At 40.6% G+C, this 14,931-nt stretch overlaps 1 protein-coding gene across 1 annotated transcript in view; it reads right to left on the reverse strand.

Annotated features, from left to right (window-relative positions):
• gpm6bb (glycoprotein M6Bb) overlaps positions 1–11,260 on the reverse strand; it is a 167,701-nt gene extending 156,441 nt beyond the window's left edge. Inside the window, exon 1 of the mRNA XM_048540259.2 lies at positions 11,108–11,260. Within this exon, the coding sequence (XP_048396216.1) occupies positions 11,108–11,111 (4 nt within the window). The 5' untranslated portion in view covers positions 11,112–11,260. The remainder of the gene's footprint in view (positions 1–11,107) is intronic.
• Positions 11,261–14,931: the final 3,671 nt, after the last annotated feature.

Raw genomic sequence — 14,931 nt, forward strand, 5'->3', positions numbered from 1 at the left:
TTGTTCTCTCTGAGAGAGATTACTAAATGGGCATTTGCTCCATAAACATTGGAGCAAGTTTTGTCATTGTTAGATGACATGCTTTGAGGCGATGGAAATGATTATCTGGTAATAATAAAGCAGTATTATCACTTATCTGTGGCCACTGCAAATCATACCATTTGATCACAATACAGTAGAGGCACTGCTGTTAATAGAACTCCTATATTACCAGGTACAGACAAACAGCTAAAAGGACCATCAGCAGATTTAGGTTTCCTTGTTTTGTGATACAATACATAAATACTATTCTCTCAGTACAGACATGTTTAATGCCTTATGTTATCAGGGATATCAGTGCAGGTTCAAGAAGGTTTTAGCATGGCTGCCTGATGACCAATGCCAGGACAATGCCTTATATAAGGAAGTGAAGCAGAATTCTATTGATTGCTGCACTGGATGCAGGAGAATCAATGAGGTTGATCTCTCATTCATCTCACTGACCGCACTCAGCTATAATCTCAGAAAGCCAACTGGTTTCTCCACTAAGTTGAGCAATGGGTGGAAAGGACCAGAGGATTAAACACACAGAAAAGAAGAATGAAATAATAAAAGGTTTGTCTGAAACAAAAATGTCATGTCTGTGCTGGTGGTGACAGGAGAGGCCATAGGCACTAAAATCTTTTAGTTATTTCCTGGAATCACCTGCCCATTACGGTTATTTTCTGCCACTAACGAAGAAATCATTTGTGTCACCAGTAAAACTTTGGTTCCACTTAACAGTAGGAGAACTACCTTGTGCTTCTGTCCAAACTAAAATCTTATTAGCCATTATGCACCAGAAGAAAACACCTTACAACAGACAAGCACATCATGATAAATCCAACAGTAGCAAACTGCACGGTTATTAAAGGCTCAAACTTGCAAAGTAATTCAGGTCCTTATTGACTAAATTGAGTAGACATCTTTTTTCACCTCAGCTTTCTGTGAGCTGTTCAAACATTTTCCTCCATATTCTTCCTGTTGCCTATGACAACTACTCATCAAACTCTTATTATTTCAACAAAGAAATGTAGAGAAGCTAGAGCGACTCTAAAGAATTTGCACAGCAGTCAACCAAAAGATTTAGCAGTTTGCCAAGTGAAAGTTATATCAAAAGTGAAGTTGAGGATCCAAAAAGTACAGGAAACAGTGTTGTTAAAATATTAAGCAAATTTGGTAAAGGTACAATGACCACAGCCGGTGAGGTTCCCCCGTTTGTTAAAGTTCCAGGCAGGATGTCCCCTTGGTGGATCGCAACAAGGTTAATCTAAAATGTATCCCTTTCATTGAGGATACCTTTCTCCCAGACAGAAGCAACTTACATTTTAAAAGAAGCTAATTTAACCAGGCTTTCTTGAATTAAGAAAATGAATGAGCTTTACTAAACGTGAGAAAAATTAGCAGTGCAATTACATTCACACAGATTAGAAATAAGAAGCAATCCAAGATATTAAAAACCAAAAATAATTATACAGAGGGACAGCACAGTGGCTCAGTGCTTAGCACTGCTGCCTCACAGTGCCAGAAGTGTGGGCTCGGTTCCATCTTCAGGCGATCATCTGTGTGGAGTTTGCACATTCCCCCTGTGTCTGTGTGGGTTTCTGCCAGGTGCTCCGGTTTCCATTGGCCCATCAAGTCCGCATAGACAAAAACGGCGACATCAACATTAGTTCCACTTTGCAGCGCATAGCCTTGAGTGTTATGACATTTTAAGAGCTCATCTAAGGAATTTTAAAACGTTTGAGGGGTTTACTGCTTCAGCTAGGCACTGCATTCCAGATTCCCACCACCATTAGTGAAGAAACATTTCCTCAAATTCCTACCTTTCACTTTCAAATTATGTCCCCTGCTAATGACCCTTCAACTTTAGGGGAACAGCTACTTTCCATACACACCATCTATTCCCCTCATAACCTTAATAAGCTCTTGTGGTACACCGAGTGTCCTACCTCTGAGTCAGGAGGCCTGGAACTGCTCTGGGCAAGTGCAATAATATCTCTAAAAAGGTTGTGTGGAAAATGTCGCCTCACAAATGTATACCCTGCAAACAATCTCCACTCAGCCTTCTCTACTCTAAAGAAAACAACCTGACTTTATTCAGCCTCTCCTCATAGCTAAAGTCTGTCATCCCAGGAAACATCCTGGTGAATCACCTCCGTACCCCCTCCACATCCTTCCTGCAGTACAGTGACCAAGACTGCACACAGTGCTCCAGCAGTGGCCTGACCAAAGTTCGAGACAGCTCCAACATAACCTCCCTGCTGTTATGTAAGAGGCAATTGTTTCACATGCCTTCTTAATGGCCTTATTAACCTGTCCCTGCCACTTTCAGGGATCAGTGGACAAGCAACCTGAGATCTCGCTGTTCCTTTGAGCTTCTTAGTGTTTTGTCATACATTGAGTATGCCCTTGCCTTGTTACTTCCAAAGTGCATAATCTCATACTTATCAGGGTTAAATTCAATCTGACAAATAGCTTCTATCCTCCTTTAACCTCAGACTTTCTTCCTCACTTTCAAACACCTGGCCAATCTTTAAGCCATCTGCAAGCTTACTTATCATCAACCCCACATTTTCTAAATTATTTATGTATGCGATAAATGATAAGCCACTGATCACTAATTCTGTGGTACACCACTGGACACCGGGGTCCAGTCTGACGAACATCCTTCTGCCACTACTCTCCGTCTCTAACCACTAAGCCAGTTTTGGATCTAACTTGCCAAGTTTTCCTGGATGCCATGTGCATCCTTCTTTATATTTCTTCATCAATCCTCCCCATGGGGCCTTATGAAAGGCTTTGCTAAAATTCACATAAACTACATCAACTGCATTACCCCCACCTACAACCTGGTCACCTCCTCGATAAATTCATACAAATTTGTTAGGCATGACCTGCCTCTGTCAAAACCATGCTTGCTCTCCCCGATCGAACACTGCCTCTCCAAATAGAGGTTAATTCTTTCCTTCTGCATTTTCTCAAATAGTTTCCCTACCACTGATGTGATACTCACTGGTCTGTAATTCCCTGCTTTATCCTTACTGCTGTTTTTGAAAAGTGGCAACATCCATGTAATATTTTCTGAACCCTCTCAAGTTACACAACATCTTTCCTATAGAGGGCAACTGACTTGTACGCAGTACTCTAAAACTGGCCTCATCAATGCCCTGTATCGCAGCCACATAACATCCCTACTTCTATACTCAGTGTTCCGGACAGCGAAGGCAAGCATGCCAAACATCATCTTCACTATCCTGTCTACCTGTGACTCCACTTTCGAGGAACTATGCACCTGCACCTCTAAGTCTATTTGTTCAGCAATTCTCTCAAGGGCCCTACCATTACGTGTATAAGTCCTCCCCTGATTTGCCTTACGAAATGCAACATCTCACATTTATTTAATTTAAACTCCATCTGCCACTCCTCCACCCATTGGTCCATCTGGTCAAAGTCCCAATATACTCAAAGTAACCTTCTTTCCTGTCCACTACACCCACTATGTTGGTGTCATCTGCAAACTTATTAACTGTGCCTCCTAAATTCACATCCAAATCATTTACATAAATGACAAAAAACAGTGTATAACTTAATTCCATTAGTTAATTCATGCCTTTAAACTCATCTTACTGCTGATAATATTAAAGTAATAAGGTAGCTGTCATGATGCTAGAAATTGAACTTATAATTATATGTATTCTTTCAAAACAAAAAGGACATACAGACAGAAGGTCACTATGGATGTAATTTCAGTGGCTGTCTGAAAAAGAGGCATTCTGGAATGTCAAACAGAACAAGGTGTTAAGGAAGCTTCAAAGAGATGTCCTTAAATTAGGGAGATGCACATCAAACTAAATTCAAATTTTCTGGGAGTTTTCATAGACTGTGAACATGAAGGGAGAAAAAGCACCCTGGATGATTAACATTTCTTGTTGCTTTCAGGAATAACAAAGCTAAATAGCTAGTTCCTCTCTGATTTGTGTGTGCTATTGGAAGAAGCTATGAGCTGAGGTGCTTGCACATGCCAATCAACTGAGTTATTTGTGTGCAATAGTCTGGGCTCCAACATTAGTGTGCTGTGCAGATCACATTGGTTGGCAGTTCAATACCTCTGTGTTGCAGGTAAAGTACTCTCTTGCTCCCAGTGCATTCCAACTAAAGTGCAAAGCCAAGAATCTCAAAATCAACTGTTTTATTATCAACAACCCAGAGACTGACATTTTCATCTTTTAACGTTTACAAATTTTTGGATTCAATTCTCTTTGGGTTTTACGTATAAGTGTGTCGCATTATTATGCAGTCTCATATTTAGTAACTAATTAAAACAGACTCCTGTTAAATCAAGAAAAACCAGTAAAATCGGCTCATTTTGAAACACGTGTTTTTTCTGTGAGAAAGGCATTCACGAGGGAGAGATTTCTGTGTATTACATTTATCTAAGGGAGAAAGTACATAATGAAAGGAGGGTGCAGTTCATCTTTCTTTATCTGGGAGGTGGGCAATTTGGGTAATTCTGAATGGAACTGTGATAACTAGGGGACTTTGCCCAAGGTCTGATTATAGTATAGTGCAAGATGTTAACTGCAGTCCTTGAGCCACCCCACATATCTTTCTGATGTGAATTACAAACTAGACTGGTGTCAACTGGTCACAAATTATACTCTGTGCACTGATGACGGATGGTATCATGTGCAGAAGCTGCATAGATAGCTAAAGACCTTTCCATTAGTTTAAGTTCATTGGCAAGAACACTACTTTTCAAATGTTATATTTTTGTGGAATTAATCAAAACTACGTAATAAAAAGTTAAATGATTGTATAGGACACACATGGGTTAACTGAAAAGAACAGAATAATACTGAGGCTATTATGTGAATAATGGTCAACCATTAGACTCTCAACATGCTGACAGCTCTTTGGCTTTCCAGTAACACTTCAATTGTAATTCATGTAATGGCATTATCATATCTAAAAGAGATATACCGCAAATAGCCTAGATTTATGTAACCTTGTATCACGCAAAGTTTTTATCTTAATACCACACTTACAGTCTGTTAGGTTACAAATCATACATAAACCTTCCAACCCACAGAAACGACAGATAAAGACAACCATCGGATAAAACCCCATAAACTGCCTTGTGAACTGGAAATTGGGCAATCAACAAAAGGACTCTGAAAACCTGATAAAGCTGAATCGTAAGCATTTGGCCAAGTTTCAATGTGCAATATTGTGCTTTCAATACCAGACTTGTGAAATGTGTGCAGGAAATCAAGGTAACGCAATCTTTTCCAAGCCAACTAGCAATTGATCTTTCTTTATGTCCCTATTTTGTGGGATTCTTTTTGAGAGATCAAGTGCAGTTGGTAGCTAGTGCTCTTGCTGGTGAACATGGGCGTGGGCAGCACGTGAATGGCGGGTGTAGCTCAATGGAGAAGATAGTTCAAAATGAAACAGCACTAAGATTCCCTCGTGATCTCCTAATACATGACTACAGAACCACATTGAGCATTTAGCTAGCTAGACCCCCAACCAGTGATGGCTGCTACAAAGTCTGGAAACTAACTAACAGAAAAAGGAGAACAAGATATACATTTGATTCCAAATGACTGCTACATATTCTATATTCACAGACAAATGACAAATCTACCACAACATAATACTGCTGGTATTTCATGGAAACGACATCACAACTGGCAGGAGTTGGCACTGTCAGGAAACAAAAGATTCAATAGCAACTTCTCTAAAATTTGTTTACTAACTCAGGTCCTACTTACAATTAAAATAGATTCCATTAAAGGCCATTCACATTCATTGAGTAAGCATAACAGCCTTAGTTTCAAACTAACAATAATTTCTAGGAAGCAAGCTGGCTGCCAAGGTTCAAACTGAAGCAAAGCAATACAAAGCTTCCTCTGGAGGAGTTCCATTCCTCGCGAAAGTCTAACTTTGGGTTTGGGCTGCACCTACTCTGTTTTGTGTTTACACTACCGTTCCAGTATAGATGCACTTTTCACTAATCATCCAACAGAATGAAAGCTGATTTTGGAATCAGTTTCTACAAGATTTGGTTTACATTTTCCTGATCTCAACTAACGATGGACTAGGATGTAAGTAAATTATCAAGTCAGTCATCTACATCGTATCTCACTTTAACTGTTTATCTTGTACAGGCACACTCCCACATTTACCATCCCAATCATTAAACCAGCCACGAAGCACTTAAATTGACTGGCCTTCAGGCACTGGTATGACCCAATTGCGCTTTGGGTCAATAAATTTCAAAAAAGAACCAGGACTGCAGTATGCTGAAATATGAAGGTGCCTTGACATAGATCGAGGATTAGTTGTGTTCTCCTCTGACAATTTTAAACACCTCAAGCTCCTGATCTTAGCTGGGCCATTCAGATGAAAGTGTTTTACTACAAGATGAAAAGAGATCATAGCTCAAAGCAACCGCGCACGAAATAAAATCTTTAACATGAGAGCTTGCTTTGAATTAATAGAGGACAAAGCTGAAACAAGTCAATAAATTCTTCACTGGATCAATTTTCTCTCCATCACCACAAAAGGCAGATTATCTGCTGTTTGTAATCCTTGACTCTAAGCTAATATCCAACCCACAGTGCACACCGCAGGGGAAATAGATGGTACAGTGATAATAAACCGTTATATCTAAAGCCAAGGCAAATGCAGTGAAGACATGGGTTCAAATCCAACCATGGCAGCTGGTGGAATTTAGAATCAATTAATAGATCTGGAATATAATATTAGTCAGTAGTGATGGCGACCATAACAACTAGCATTGATGGTTGTAGAAATCAAAATGGTTCACTAATCTCCCTCAAGGAAGGAAATTTGACATCCTTACCTGATCTAACCTATATGGGCATAGACCCAAAGCTTTGTAATGAACTCCTAACTGCCCTATGGACTCAGCTCAAGGGTGATTTCAGATGGGCAAGAAATGCTGGTTTGGTTAGTGACACAACATCCCATGAAAGAATAAAGAAAAATATTCTTCACCAAAAGTATAATCTTACTCCTAGCTTGTCAGTCATTTCACTAGATCTTACATACAAGGAAGACTGCAGTACTGTGGTGTGATACCACAATGGAGGGTAACAATTTTCCTTCATGTATCAGCAGTATGGAGTGGAAAATCATTTAGAGACCTCTCCACCTATATCCTGTGATTCCATCAGGAACAGCGCGTGGACATTAAGGAAGGGGAGGGCAAGACTCTATCATGGTGCCACATGTCAATCTGATACATAGAAAATTATAGAATTATAGTACTGTACAGAAATTCAACCCATCATGCCTGTAACTGCCCTCTGAAAGAGCACTCTGCTTAACCCCTTTTCCTTCAACATTGCATGTTTTATTTCTTGAAATTACTTGGCTGTTTCAAAGAGTTGTTGTCAGTTTTGTATTCAGCATGGCTTCGAATGAACTTGACACATCCGAACAATCCACCACATTTGTTTCCTCCCAACCTCCTCCCTCAGACCCTTGCTGATGATCTTGAATTTATATGCATTTGAGTTACTGACATTGTACCAATGGAAATGATTACCTTTTAGAATTGTAAAAGAACCTGTATTAACTTACTTGACAGAAATGTTCAAAAGAATAGTACCTTGTTCAGGCAATAAAGGATCTCTAGCACCAATGGGAACAAATCTCAACAAAGAGTTAATATTTCAAGAGAAAAAGAGAGCAGATAAATCCGAATAAATATGATATAATAAATAAAATAATGTTAGTCACATTTTAATTTTTTTTGTTTAAATTATGAGTTGTAATATAGTGTCTAGGAACTTGAGTGTCTAGATGTGGTGGGGGTGGGGGGTTGTCCCGGATCAGTGATGGACTCTCCAGGGCCGCTCCCACCTCTCTCTCCCCCGCCTCAGGGCGCCCTGTTTGAGCCCCTCTCACCGACATAGCTCCGGTCTCCCTGTGCACCTCCCCTCCCGGTTTTCATTCAAGTGATCAGAGTTTTCTCAAATTTACCGGCAAACTCCCTCTGGGTCATGACGTTAAACGTCTTCAAGGCAGAGACCGATAAATTCTTGATCTCACAAGGAATCAGGGGCTACGGCGAGTGTGCAGGGAAGTGGAGTTGAAATGCCCAGCCATGATTAAATGGTGGAGTGGATTCAATGGGCTGAATGGCCTTCCTTCCACTCTTATGGTCTTATAGCATGGATTCCACAGGCCTGCACCCTTAAGACAGCTACATAACATCACAATATGTGATGCCCCAATATAAACATTTCTGCCTCAGTTTCAGTCACTATCATGGAGTCAACGCAACATCTTCACTCAGTCAGCTATGTGTGTGTGAAATATACGATAAAAACAGCAAACACAGAACCCATGCTGAGTGCAATGCTGTGAGATTGCAGCCACGTAAAGGTGGTTTTAATAAAATTAAAACCATCTGTCTCAACATGAACCTGGCCCTTCGTGGTAGAAGTTACTCAGGCTAAAATATGGAAAACCGTAAAGTACATCACTCCCAATCCACATTCGCTTGGATGAACCTATTTTGAGTCTGCAATTATTTTATGAAATATGATGCAACATAAATCTCTCAACATTCAAGGCATACACAGCATGTGGCGATGCCTGGAACTTGTTCCCTGTGAAGGTGGTGGAAGCAGCAATCAGTTATTTCAAAAATTGAATAGACATGAGCGCCATAAATATAAATAAAAAGGCTACAGGAATACATCAGGGAAAGGAGACTAACCACATAGCTTTTCAGAGAACCAGAGGTTTGGTGGACAGAACAGCAGTGTCAATTATTACTCTGTAAATAGATTTAACCAAGGTATTCAGAAAGACAAAAGGTTTTGATAGTTTTGCATTAAAAACTGTGTTTCCAATAGAGGATTGGTCGTGAGAAGCCACAATATAGTTGTCAAAAAGAGCCAGAGGTGAGACCAGGAGATTTTGGTTTTGAAAAGTGTGTTGGTCTGGTCTGGAATGAATGGCCGAAGAGAGTGTCAAAAGCAGATTCAATAGTAACTGTCAAATTAATAAATACTTCAAAAAGAAAGTGTTGTAGAACGATGGAGAAAGAGAAGACTTGGTGCAATTAGATTGTTCCCTCAAAAAATCAGAACAAACAATTGGCCAAATAGCTCCCTTCCAGGTTGCAGGATTCTATGCCATCAGGCCCATCAAGAGGCTCACAAGGATCTACAACAAAAAAAAATCAATTTCTAGTTCTTCATACTACTTTGAAATTTCTATTTCAGTGAAATATCCCTAACCTCAGTAAAGTTACAAAGCACAAATAAGGTTTCATACATTTACGTCAAATTTGACAGTACCTCTTATATCTCCGGAAATTAAATGGAATAGAATAGTACAGTGCAGCAAAATACCATTCGACCCCAAGGTATTCGAAGAGTTGGCACAGACTCAATCTAGTGAGTTTCACTCCTTTCAGCACAAGTCTGTTTTCTCCCCCCACCCCCCCCCCCCCCCCGTGCCACTACAGAGTTTTTTCTCTCCCCTCCCCTTGCCCTGCCTCTGCGCTTGCATAAAACTTGCTACATCTCTAACTTTTTCCAGTTCGGACGAAAGGTCATTGACCTGGAACATTAACTCTGTTTCTTTATTTTCCGCAGATATTGCCTGACCCGCAGAGTATTTCCGGCTTTTCCTATTTTTCTCGCCCATTCGCCTGCTCTTTTCCCATATCCCTGCAATTGTGGGCTCCCTCACCGATCCAGTTTCCTACTGAAGGCGGTTTTTGAATCTACATTCCCCACCCTATCAGTCAGCGCATCCTAAATATTATGAACTTGCGTGAAAAAATGTTTCTTTCCTATGTTACATTACGATCTTTTCGCCTCTTTTGCCTTAAATCTTGTACCGTCCAAATATTAAATCTTCAGCCCAGTCCATTCTACCCATCCACACTCCAGAGAAACTTCACTACCAGTTTTGCTGCTAAGGATTAAATACATTCTCAAACAAGTAACAATAGTACCAAAAATAAATTGGCTACACTACACAACTGTTATTGTACGAGTGCAAGGGACACTTTCAGAGTACTGTGACCACAACGAGGCTCCTCAAATCATTACAGTCTAATCGAAAATAAACTGAACTTGGAACGGGGCAAGACATCATATGGTTTCTGTCAGCTAAGTAATAAATTCACTAGATCAAAAATAACAAATCTAACGAGGCAATCTACAAACTTTTTCCACACAAGATCCCTTGTTGATTCAAACACCAACTATGCAGATCTCTATTGTCCTGCATGAAAGTCGTACCAAAATCAGAACACAATAATCTAAGGTTATCTTGCCATACATATCTTTCAAACCATATTCTGTTCTATCACAGCTGCTTCAGATCAGCACTCTGCTTCAGATACTGATTAGAAACACGTTTCCCCCAATTAAAAAAAAACTTCTAGCTTTCAGATTATGAATGAGTTCACTCAAAAGAGTCTCAAAGCATTTTTTAAAACCTCCCTGATTTGGAATCTGGTACTTTTGAATTGAGTCGAACTTGATGAAAGACCCTTTTAAATCAAAAGAAATCCTTGCGCTCTGTGCAGACAAATCAGACAGCAAATTTATTCCAGTCCGCCTGACTCATTTATCCCAGACGCAAGCGGAGTCAGCTCGAAATGTTTTCATCCCTTGCATTTATGCAGCCAGGCATTTCCCTGAAAATGCATCTGAATTGTGGGCTTCTGCTGCCAGGTATAATCCAGAGGTTCCAGATGTCGCTTTCACACTCGGTCCTAAGGGAGGGACCAAACTTTTACACGTTAACTTGATTGGAACCGCAACCTGGAGAGTGCAGAAGGGGAGACCTCTGGAGTACAGCAACGTAAAGTTACATTATTATTTTCGCAACTTTTTAGTTTTGAAATCCCGGGTAACGGTTTTTTTTTCAAAAAGGCTTTTTTTCACTTCAGTTTTTCTTTTGATAGCTTAGGGAAGAGGGTCGTGACTGCAAACTTCAGTGGAATTCTGCATGCACGTAAAGTCACACAAATGGCAGGAGAGAAAAGGCAAAATTGTGCAAATGTTTCTCTTATGTGTGTACTTACCCATCCTGGTGAGCTTGCAAAGGCGAGATTGGTGTCCTAGCTCTTGTGTTGCTTGCTGTTAATGCTGAGCTCTTTCCCCTCTCACTGTCCGTCCCTGGTTTGTGAGTCTGAGCTGACACGAGAGAGAGAGAGAAAGGCTAGCTGACGTCAGGCTCGCTGCCTGTAGAGAAGGATTAAACAAAGTCAGCGTGAACCTAGCCAAGTACTGAAAGCTGGGGGAGGTGTGTGTTTGGGCTCGGAGAGGGGGCTAATGAAATATTGCCAGGGCAACCAAGCCAAACGTGCAAGCATAAAAAAAGATACTATTCGAAGAAATAAAGTGCCGCTTAGGGTAACCCCCCAGTGTAGTAGGGAGCAAGGGCTTGCTGGCAGGTTCAAGATATCACTGAGTTTCGCTGAAAACACGGATGAAATTTAAAACGACAGACTGTGGACTTTTTGGGATGTTAGACAATTTAAAGCAAAAGTGTTGCATCTTGACATTAGTCCACCTGCGGTCAGCTTTAAATGCTCACGATAGGATTTGTGGTGTAAATGGGGTTTTGCTGTGCGGATTTTTCCCTCACTCCCCAATACTTAGATTCAGGAAAGCTGACCAAGTCGTACCATAACTAAATTCGCCAAAAGCAAAATCGCAAAGGGTCTATGGCTTCTGTTAATTAAAATGTTATACTTTCTTACCTTCCTTTCAACCCAAATTGTTGCCATGCTTTTGTCAGCTTTTTAATGATTACATTTCTCAGTCTGCCCTTATAATTGCTGGAGTCTACGTAAACTTGTTATAATTACAATCCTACCAGTGCCGATGTATAACACTCAGTTTTGTGCCTCCTAATTCCTCACAACATCTGTGCTCCAGCAAACACTACTTCTCAACTTCACATTAATGCTTATATTATCGTGTTAGAACCATCAATTTGCAGATATAAAAAATTGCAATCCAATATAAAAGGTAGTTTACATCTCTGCAGGTTCCTTGTAGTAGCAGATATAAACTCATCCGCCAATCAAACTCCCTATTGACTATTCTTTGTTCGAAGTACATACTTAATTTCCCTAAAAGGAATTAATTGTTGTCTCATTCATCTCTGTATTTGATACTTCTAAGAAGTTTACCATAACACATAGGAACTAAAGTAGACCATTCAGCCCATCAAGCCCGTTCCTCTATTCAATCAGATCATGGCTGATCAGATAGTCCACAAATTCATTTTCCTGCCTTATCCCCAGAATTGTTGATTTTCCTTACTTTTTTTTAAACGTGTGTATCTCAGTGTTGAATGTTCTTAATGACTCGGTCTCAACAACCCTTGGTGGTAAAGGATTTCCCATATTCATTACCCTCTAATGAATATTTCCTCTTCTCTCAGTCTCTCTCTCTTGACTCTTGGTGACAATTTTAAATTGACGATGCTTCATCATTCCTCAATAATGGACGAAATACTTTCCTGTTCATTGTCTCAAAAAACCTCAATTTCAAATCACCTCTTGGCCTTCACCCTTCTACTGGAATTAGTTCCAATACCTCATATCTCTGCGCATAACTTTTGTTTTCTGTCCCTGGTGTTGATCTTATAAGTCAACAACAACTTGCATTTGTACAGCATCTCTCACGAATTTCATGTCCAAAGCTCTTCACAGAAATGTGATCTGACACCAATTTTGTCGAGCCTTGCAGAAGACAATAGGGCAAATGATCGTGAGATTCAGTAATTGTTATAAATATGGTGTAACTGTTATTTAGCACAATTTGTGATGACTTTCCTACTCAAAATTATATTGGGAGATTTTTTCTTTTACAAATTATCTATCTGCACTGACTTATCAGGCAATAATATAGTTAAACTTACAGCAGCTGTTCAACAGGATTTTTCTGTTGAGTTCACATTCTCACCTCTTGCATTTTCCTTCCAGAAAGGATTGCCTCATGCATACATATTAAATTGCATCGATAGTCTTTTTCTTCTGCGAACCTGACTATATTACCTGAAATATTTACACTTTTCCTTGCCAGCTGACGAGCTGTTTTTTTAATGTCAACAGCAAATTTGGAGATTTTACTGTTCATATCTGTGCCTGAATCATCTGTATAAACCAAGAACAAAAGTAGATCCAACACTAAACTTTGGGGTACATCACTTTCAACATTTCCCCAGTCAGACCAATGGCAATTTACCTACACTCAATTTCCTTACAGTTAGAAAAATTCATATACATATAATTACCTTTGTTCTTACGTTGCATGCCTGGATTTTTCTAAATCTTCAGTAAAAGATCAATGCCAAGATCTTCAGAATTCAGGTTGGAAGCTGGTGAAGGCGTTAGTTCCTCAAGGAGAGCATTCAGAGCCAGATTAGTGGCACCTCAAGCAGCCCAGCTGTACAGGAGGGGAGAAAGAATGATGGGGGGAAGGGATTCATTAGTTGAGGGAATCTGAAGCTTTTCTGTGGCTATCGGCATGGTTTGTGGCTTTCCTGGTGCCAAGCTTCAGGATGTCATGGAAGAGCTACAGTACATCAATGAACAACTAGCAGTTGTGGTCCACGTTTTTCTCAATGACAAAGGAGCAAAGGGGACATAGCACTTCAATCAGAATTTAGGAAGCTATGTTGAAAATTAGCTATAAAGACATCAAAAATAGTAATGGTTGGATTACTTCCAGTGCTGTGTGCAAGTGAGTACAGAGATAGAAGGAGACAGCAAGAAGATGAGTGGCTGGAAAGATGGTTGAATAAATAAGACATGGCTGTTGGTGCAGGTAGGCACTCAGTGAGTGAATGGTAAGATCCCGGAGATGCAGCCGAGTCTAACCCCTATGTTGGGCTCCTGTGTGGAAGCTCAAAGTGTCCTATGCTGCAACCTTTCAACGTGGATTGCTGCTGCATCCAGCAATGTAAATCTGAGCTCCCATAGCCCACATTGCTCAGATCTGTATAAAATTCCACTCAAAGAGTTTATAATATAGCAATAGACCATTCTGCCCACTGTGTCTATGCAGATCATTGAACACCTATTTACTCTAGTTCCTTTTTCAAACATTTGGCCAGTAGCCTTTTATAGTATGCTTTTTCAAGCGTTCGTCTAAATACTTCTAAAATGTTGAGATGGTTCCCATCTCTTCCACCTATTCAAGCAGCGTGTTCCAGACACCCACTCTCTGGGTGAAAACAAAATCTTCTTTACATCCCCTCTAAACCTCCTGCACTCTTGTTTTCAATGCCCTCGCTAATAAAAGGAAGTATTTCAACATTGTTAGAAGGAGACCTCAGATGAAGCTTTTCACTTTCACTCATCAGGATTAGGATGCAAGAGCAAACCTTTTAAAAAAAATAATAAAATGTGAGGCTGGATGAACACAGCAGGCCAAGCAGCATCTCAGGAGCACAAAAGCTGACGTTTCGGGCCTAGACCCTTCATCAGAGAGGGGGATGGGGTGAGGGTTCTGGAATAAATAGGGAGAGAGGGGGAGGCGGACCGAAGATGGAGAGAAAAGAAGATAGGTGGAGAGAGTATAGGTGGGGAGGTAGGGAGGGGATAGGTCAGTCCAGGGAAGACGGACAGGTCAAGGAGGTGGGATGAGGTTAGTAGGTAGATGGGGGTGCGGCTTGGGGTGGGAGGAAGGGATGGGTGAGAGGAAGAACAGGTTAGGGAGGCAGAGACAGGTTGGACTGGTTTTGGGATGCAGTGGGATGAGGGGAAGAGCTGGGCTGGTTGTGTGGTGCATTGGGGGGAGGGGACGAACTGGGCTGGTTTAGGGATGCGGTTGGGGAAGGGGAGATTTTGAAACTGGTGAAGTCCACATTGATACCATTAGGCTGCAGGGT

Source organism: Stegostoma tigrinum, chromosome 12 (genome assembly GCF_030684315.1).
Source record: "Stegostoma tigrinum isolate sSteTig4 chromosome 12, sSteTig4.hap1, whole genome shotgun sequence".
Classification (NCBI taxonomy): Eukaryota; Metazoa; Chordata; class Chondrichthyes; order Orectolobiformes; family Stegostomatidae; genus Stegostoma; species Stegostoma tigrinum.